The sequence below is a fragment of the Cuculus canorus genome, chromosome 3 (assembly GCF_017976375.1).
Source record: "Cuculus canorus isolate bCucCan1 chromosome 3, bCucCan1.pri, whole genome shotgun sequence".
NCBI classification, from domain to species: domain Eukaryota; kingdom Metazoa; phylum Chordata; class Aves; order Cuculiformes; family Cuculidae; genus Cuculus; species Cuculus canorus.
In genome coordinates, this window is record NC_071403.1 from 87618904 (window position 1) to 87627530 (window position 8627).

Below are 8627 nucleotides of genomic sequence, written 5' to 3' on the forward strand. Positions count from 1 at the left end.
TTCCAACACAAAGCGTAAAACCACTCATGTATACACAACTTAGACATTTAATAGTATTCCCACAGGACTACTGTTTTCTTGCCCAGGGATGCCTGCCTTCATGAGGCCTTGTTTTCATGGCTAGTGGGTACTGTCTTCTGCTATGACAAGTGATAGAGCTTCTCTAGACTAGTAAGACCTATTACAAGTGACTCAGGCACTAGGAACACCTCCCTATCCATTTCCGACTCCTGAGGCTAGCATGGCATGATATTTCAGTCATCTTCAGTCCAGTTATGTGATAAATGTCAGAAAACATAGCTTGCCCTGTCCGTCTGCTTCTTACCTAAGGAAGCTGTCACATTCCCAGAGACCTAACAGCCTTTTGGAAATGCCTTTGAATCACTAAGGAAGATCCTTACCCCTGATAAAAATGTTTCTAGTTTGATGAGAAGACTCATCATCCATCCTGCCCATGCCCCAGGAAGCAATCTTCTGGTCATACTGTGGGCTGCAAGCTACAGCCATCCCCGCTCTCCTCAATTCTTGTGTCACAGCAGCAGTCTGCAATGAGCAGCCTTGCTCATCCAAGAGTATCTGACACAGGCAAACTGTTTTTAAAGCTATCCTTCTGCCTTTTCTGCCACATTCAATAGATTAGACAGCTGGAGTTGTCTCAAAAAAAAAGAAAAAAAAAGGGAGTTTAAGGGAGTATGTATATTGGTGTGACACTGTTAAGAGAATGGAACTGAGATGTTCAGAGTGTGAACTGGGTCCAATACTTGGTTATTTCACTACCACAAGCACAGGGTAAGGAACCATTCCACAGTGTACATCGCACAGTTACTGCAAAATGGTTTTAGTTGTAAGGGGTCTCTAAAACCAGTGATGAAGGAGATGGTTTGTAGGCCTGATCTGCCCTCCCTCAGCACACCTGGATTCCTGCAGACACCAAGAGGTGATGGAGACGGCAAGGAGACAGGACCTGGCTTCTCAGCACATCCTAGTACTGAGCTTTAGCTACATATTCCACACGCACACTGTAAATAACTTGCCATCATTTGGGCTTAGAGCTGCCTATTTTCATCTTTGCATATGTCACCCTCGCTATGCCTCAGACCAGTCTTAGGGCTGCTGAGTGGTCATGCATCCGTTCCGTGCATCCCATTCATCAGAGCAATCAAGTCCAGTTGCCTAGAGCCACACTAAATGGTATTTGAGCAACAAACCTGCCCTACAAACACTGCAGGAACTGCCTCACAGCTCCCAGAATTTCTTCATACCTGCAACACAGGGCTTATGAAATCTGAGTAAACAAATGCCTTCCAGCCTGTCTCACTGTTATAGGAACTTCCTCATCCTCCTCTCCCACGGCAGCAGAAAAGGCTTTTTGAGGACATTCCTTGTAGAGGTGGTCATGACTCTTATGCACAAAAAAATAAAGCAAAACCTTGAACCACATACACTATTCCTCTAATGCAATATATATCATGGAATGTGAAATGGATCATGGTTTAAAGTAAAGGTTACAGTAGAAAATTTGCCTCATTAGTAACTTAAGGCACATGACTTCCTGGTCTGCATAGGAAAACCAAAGCAAGGACTGGCAGCTACAGTTTGCAGATTTCATTACAGTTCTGTATGTCCCACAATTAGAGGAGAAAACAGCTGCACAGACAAGTAGTCAACACCAACAGAGCTGGATTAGTTTGTGAGATACAGCTGCTTGTCTATTTAGCAGGCAAAACAGTGCAATTCCCACTGAAAAAAATTCACGTGTAATTCTAAGCCAATTTCTGGAACCAGAGTAAAGTAAACCACACAGGATCAGAGGAAGTCAAGGGGCCAAACTCTACTTTTACTTTACTTAAGGCTCCAAAGCAACCACAAATAACATTTCACCTGCTCAGATGCCTTGACAAACCATATCCATACATTATTTGCTGATGAGATTTTATATCCCCTCTCCTTAAATATTAAAATTACTGCAACCTTCAGCCCAGCTAGTAGGAATATATGGCAAGACGTGTCACTAGGCCAGTGCATTTCAGTTTCACACTTCTTGCCATGTATACCCCTCACCACTGATTCGGGTGAGGGGTATGAGTAATTAGTATGTGCCAGCTACCCTTTGATCTTCTCAGATATACCATTACTCCTCAGGATCTGGAGTAGTGGTTGACCAAAAATGCTACTTCTGCAGAAATCAGTCCTCCTTCAAGTGAGGAAACTGTTGTCTCCCAAGAGCTGAACTGAAGCAGTGCAGTGGTGTGATTCTTCCCTCCTAGTGCTATACTGCACAGGCAATTAGAGGCTTCTTAGCCCAACTTCTGACTCAGAACAATGCCCTCCATCCCTCTCCGGGCCACACACTGATCCAGTGGAAACCAGGCAGGTGTTAATGCAGGCTTCATAGGGAGAATTCACATTGTATAGAGGCAGTCACTCAGAATGCCAGGGCATCTTCTTGACCTACCTGAAACTGCTGTGCTTGGGAAAGAGATTCCCTTATCACCTGAAGACGGGGACTGATAATCAGTCATCTTAACCAGGCACTCCGGGACAGACAGTATCTATTGTTAAGAAACAGTGACCCAGAGCACTCAGGCATCTCTTCAATGCTCCTGGGCTCCTGTGTGCCTGGGAAAGGCCCCTTGCTGCCTGAGAAAGAGACTGACCATCAGTCACCCTGACAAGTGAATATGCCTGATACCTGGATTGTGGCCTGGATAAGGTAGCTTGATATAATAGTAAAAGTTGCTGGAATTATGTCTTCCAGGTTGCAGGCAAAAGGAATATTAAACAGCAAAATGAATATTCAAATATCTGAAATATCTGAAAGTCAGTTCTCTTGAAGTCCTATAAGCAAGTGATCACATGGAAGGCCCTTTGAGCCCTTCTGGATTGCAGTAGGCTGGGTCCAGTCATCTCCCACCGAGTTGGGATGCTGCTCAGGAGCAGTGTGTGATATTTACCAACACAGCAAAGAAAAAAGCCTAGGCAAAGACGACTCCTTGAGATCCTTGAGACATTGCCTGTCATGGGATGCTGGTGCATCGTATGCAAAAATTCTCACCAATCTCAAGAGGGAAATTTTTAGGCTAGCCTCTCTATCTATCCCTTTACCTATCTATCTGTATACCTGAGTATGTACTTCTGTAATTGTGATTATTCATACTCCTTCTACCCTTAAGTATCAATATATCTTTATATACAGATATATTCCTATATTTCTGGACTTGTATGTAAATTTATACGGTGTAGTAAATAGGAGTGAAACTTGTTATTTTCAAATTTGATTAAGGTGCTGATAATTTGATTATAATACATAATATTGAATCATTTTAAATTACTTTGTTAATCAATAGATAATCAAGGGTTAGTAGGAATTTTTGTACTTTTACTTCCATAAATTGTAAATTGCTGCCAAACCAAGGCTTCATAAATTCCTATCCACAACAAGCAGTTCTTATGGCACTTGTGTCATTAGCACACACAAATGTTCACTGTTACCACTTCAAAGCAAGAGCTACAGAGGCCACATCCTGAGCTTATGAGTGGAAGGTACATAATGAGCACATGAAGAACGTCACAAAAAGTTTAAAAACATTATTATGGTAATTTGAGACAGCATTTCCCACCAATGCCTGGAGGAACATTCTGTGTGTTAGTTCAAGTAACCCTCTTTCTCTGAGAACCCACTAAGCATGAAGAAAGTGTTGCCAAAACATTAGCAGTTGATAGTATCCTCTGAACCACTCTTCCCACATTTTACAATCCACAGTTCACACTGTATTTGTCAAGCTGGAACAGACTGTAGTTCTGGTAAGCTGTGTTTTAAGACAAGGCAGATGCACCAGTACCAGACTGTTGTTACTCAGGCCAATGACACACTACCAAAATAGATAATGCACTGGCTAAAGAAAGGGCATGTGGAGAGGCAGATGCTGTTACCTGTGGGTGTAGAGGGAAAAATATCCACAGAACGAAAAAGCTCCTCGCTGTTTTCAGAGCTGTGAGGAGGCAGAAAGCACTCTGCTAGGTCACAAACAGAGGGTAGGTCCAATATGCTGCTTTCCTCTGAATGACGACTTGGTGATGTCTCTTTCCTTCCATGGTCCCACTGCAGAGACACAAATACGACTGAGCTGGGTTTTTAGAGCACCAAAATCCAAGTGGAGCTCAACACAAACAATCTGGCATTTTTTCACTGTTTTATGAGCTGAGAGAAGTTGCTTGAGCATATTGTTACTTCATTTAAGAAAATAAGAGCAAAATAAAAGGTGTAAAGAAAGAACAACAGCAAAACCTATAGACAACAGCTCTAAGCCCTAAGTAGGATAACAACAAATCTGGCTTACCTAGAGGCTTCCCAGAAGTAGAGATTCAGACCCGAACATTAGAAAACTACGCATTATGTTCATTTTAAGGTATATTATGCGTGCAATTTAAAAAGAATTATGTTCTTCAGGGTCCCTTCCCCTTACTACTGATGTTTCTAGATATGACAAAGTTAAACCCATCCTCCCTGGTTGTGTTCATGAAATTCATCGTGCTCACTAGCAGAAGGGAAGAACATCTTAAAATTTGGTAGTCTCAACTGCACAGGGATGGCAAGCATTTCTTGGCGTGGAGATTCTAGAGCAGCTATGTTGTATGCCCTGCGCACAGCACTTTGGAAAGCTGTGGTTGAAGCATCCCCACATCCTAATAGCTTTCCCTTGAGCTCCCTCAACCAGTCCACCAGTGAGTGCAGGAACACACAGCTGGGTGGAGAGCAGGACAGGGCTGGTGCCCCTCAGCTCCACATCAGGGGCCACAGTGGACAGCTAGCTCTCTTGGACACGATGAAACTAAAATGTTGCAGCAGCTCCATGAACAGCCACACAAGTGGCTGGGGCAAGAGAGGTATGAAATGAAAGAACTTGGTGGGGCAGGAGCTCAGAAAATGACAAACGGAGAGCAATTAGGAATCCTTGGGCCAAAGCATGAGTCAATAAGAAAGGCTCTCAAGGAAAGACATCTGCAAGGAAAGCTGCAGAAGAGCCCCTAACAACCTCAGTTTCTACCTGATACCTCAGTCACTAGCTTCAGGCCACCATGAACAACTCCTTGTGAGGCAGTTGAGACTTTCCAGAAAGAGTAAAGACTGCACAGAGCACTGTTGTACTCCAGTTCACATTTCTAGCAACACCAAACAGAGGAGGAATTGGCCCCGTCCTTACTGCAAAAGCCTTATGCCAGAAGGACTTTAAGGCAGGAGCTTCACTTAAACACCTACTGAGCACTGATGAGTGGGGTAAATGTCAGCAGACATCAGGTTTTTCTTCCCCTCACTCAAGTAACACATTATGCGTTTTGTGGAAAAAATGTAGACAGAACAACAGTGTTTCTCTTGAAATGTGAATTTAGTTCCCAGCTCTTACAGACACCCCAGGAGATTTTGTGCAAGTTTCTTCCTTCATCTGTTTTGTCTGCTTACGTGCAATAGAAAAAGCAGATTACGGCTCTCTGCCCTGTTCCCTCCATCCACCTGTATCCTGCATTTTTGGTAAAGACTGATAGAAGAACCACATCTAGTGGTCAGGCAAAAGCTTGGAACCCTGCAGGCACAAATTTATTTCCTCTTCTATAAAATGAAGGGCAACACATGCTTATAGCAGGGGTGGTGTCAGTAAGGAATGTTAAAACCACAGAAATGCTCAAAGATATGCCTAGAAGGGGTCAGTGCTGAAAAATGAAGTGCATGCCCCCACACATAGGATTTTTTTAAAGAACACGATTCCTTAGATGCTTCTGTATTGAGTAAACTTATAGCTAAGATGCACCCCTGACCTTTGCAGAATGCTGACTGGCTAATGAACAGAGCAGAGATGTTGGCTGTGATACTGGAGCAGACCAGCTGCCTTGCCTTGGAGAGACAAGCAAGGTCAGCGCATTCACAGAAAGTTTCCAGGAAAAACAGAGTGGAAGGTTAAAAACAAAACAAAGTACACAGCCCTCTGCCCAACAGTCACTTTAGAGGGAAGCTTCTCCTCCATTGCTTTTGATGTCCCAAAACACACTGATCTGTGCAAAAGGAAGAGAGAGGAGAACTTTTCCTCAAATATTGTTTTCATTATTTTTACTACTTTTTAAGTACACAAAGTACCAGTACCTGAAGGGTGCCTACAAGAGAGATGGGGAGGGACTTTTTACAAAGGCATGTAGTGATAGGACTAGGGGCAATAGCTATAAATTGGAGAGAGGCAGATTTAGGCTAGACATAAGGAGGAATTTCTTCACTATGACAGTGATAAGGCATTGGCACAGCTTGCCCAGGGAAGCTGTCGATGCCCCACCCCTGGAAGTGTTCAAGGCCAGACTGGACAAGGCTTTGAGCAACTTGATCTAGTGGGAGGTGTCCCTGCCCATGGCAAAGGGGTTGGAACTGGATGATCTTTAAGGTCCCTTCCAACCCAAACTATTCTATGATTCTATGAAATATTTCTGAGAACAAAACTGCCTATTTCAGTTCTTGGTCTGAGAAAAAAAAACATACACCAAAATTGCAACCCAACCTACCCCTCCAACGGCAAGTGAGAGATTATACCAAGAGAAGCTGCAGGTGTGGTACCACAGCAGTGTAAGGCTATCATTGATACGGACTGCTGTGATCCTGGCCATCTCTGCCAGCTGCCTGTGCCAGCATCCTTCCTTGTATTGCCATGACAGGGTTAACACCATATGCAGCCATGTGAGGATCAGGTTCAGAAAACACAAATCACCCTTTTTTTTTTTTAAAAAAAAAAAAGAGATCATCATTTCTTTTAAAAAAAGAGATCATCCAAGTCCAACCATACCTATCCACTATTAAATCATGTCCCCAAACACCTCATCTACCCTCCTCTTAAATACCTCCAGGGATGGTAACTCAAACACCTCCCTGGGCAGCTGTGCCAGTGCCCAATAACCCTTTAGATGAAGAAGCTTTTCCTGCTGTCCAATCTAAACCTCCCCTGAGGTTTGAGGCTTGAGGCCATTCCGTCTTATCCTACCATCTATCATTTCGGTGAAGAGACCAACACCCACCTCTCAGACTGTGTGAGTCAAGTATTCAGCAGTCCTACTCGTAAAACTAAGACCTATGAGGACAAGCAAGACCTTAGCTCAGTGTTGGGCCTTCAGACACACTACTACCTGTGTGCCACACCTGGAAATTGTTAATAAAGATGTGGAAGCAGAGTTCAGCTGTGAACAGTCCGTCACTGCTTCAGGATCCCCTCCTCCTTCCTTCAGTTTGTCAACTCCAGCTTGCTGGAATGAAACGAACAGGTTGGTTATGTGTTTTGCATCAGCTGATCAGGCTGAGGGATGGCATGACCTTTCAAAGCACATATACCTGCCGATGTCAAGTCAGTTATCACGTATCACACTGTTTGTCAGGTCAGCAGAGAAAGATTTTTTCCTAGGAAACAGAAATAACACATTTAGTAATGCCCTTGAATGTTCTGACAGTGATGGAGACCTCCTGGAAAGGGGTCGGTATGCTCTAGAAATAAAGACAAGATTTTGTTTCCAAGAAGTTGCCAGATAGGCTGTTTACTCAAACCCTGTGGAACAGAGAAGTGAATTACAGCTGGCATTCTTCTCTCTCTTGTGGAGGAGCAGCCACAGGTTTCCCAGCAGGATTATCTCACGGTGCTCTGACACCAACACCGACAGCTGGAGCTGTGTCAGACCTCAACCAAGAAATGGGTTTTAAGAGGGCCACAAAACCCAATGTATGGAGCAAGCCACAGGGCCAGGAATCCCAAATCCTGTTTTCCCTCTGCCATTACCTTATTATTTTCAGTGAGCAGCCAAGACAAACGTATTTCCAAGAGGAAACTGGATTTTCAAACAGGCCACCTGGACTGGTGGCACTGCGCTGCTCCTGGGAATTTTGAAGCCATGTGCACGCTGCAGGTCCTGTGTAAGCACAGGAGGATGGCACAGTGTGCCTGCACCTTGGGCACACCAGTAGGGGCTGTGGGCACTTCCTTACCAGCTGCCCCGCTGTGCTGATTGTGGGGCACAGGATCACGGTTCCTCTTCCTGCCGGCCTCTCTTCTTCCCCTGCAGGCACAGGACGCATTATCTGACCTCCCCTGGCGCTGGGAGGCTCAGCCTCGCTCCCTATGGGCCCGGTGCGAGCCCGCCTTCACCCCACCCACCTGCACCCCGGCAGCCATTACTGCGCAGCCAGGCGCTGCAGGCGCCGCCATCTTGCGTGGGGGCAGAGCCGCCTTAGCTGCTGGCGGCGCCATCTTGGGTGCGGGCAGAGTAGCCCTGGACGCAGACAGTGCCATCTTGGGTGCGGGCAGAGCCGCCCCGGCTGCTGGCGGCGCCATCTTGGGTGCGGGCAGAGCCGCCCTCGGTGTTGGGTGGGGCAGGAAAGAGGTGAAAAGTAAGTACGGAGAGGATGATATCGAAAATGCTGGGAAATCAAACTCCCCGAGACTCGTTTTGGAGTTTTAGAAAGCAAGTAGTCTTTATCACGGCTAGGCAACGAGAGACTGTGATCTCTATCACTCGTTTGCAGTGAGATGAGCTGGTTACAGAATATATTTCCCATTTACGTGCCTCTGGATAGATTCTCCCAGAAATCTTATGCATGTTCTATTACT

General features: G+C 45.1%; 1 protein-coding gene across 9 annotated transcripts in view; it reads right to left on the reverse strand.

The window, feature by feature from the left end:
• Positions 1 to 8281, reverse strand: part of SHLD1 (shieldin complex subunit 1) — a 49104-nt gene extending 40823 nt beyond the window's left edge. Inside the window, exons 1-4 of one of the 9 annotated variants that reach the window (XR_008448947.1) lie at positions 8175 to 8271; positions 8006 to 8076; positions 7361 to 7426; positions 3934 to 7275 (exon numbers count right to left, since the gene is read on the reverse strand). Coding sequence is in view for 1 of the 9 variants with exons in the window: in XM_054061113.1 (XP_053917088.1) it covers positions 3934 to 4102; positions 8006 to 8095 (259 nt within the window). In the remaining 8 variants the exon portion in view is untranslated. The other 8 variants (XR_008448943.1, XR_008448946.1, XR_008448949.1 and 5 more) reach the window with 8 other exon arrangements.
• Positions 8282 to 8627: the final 346 nt, after the last annotated feature.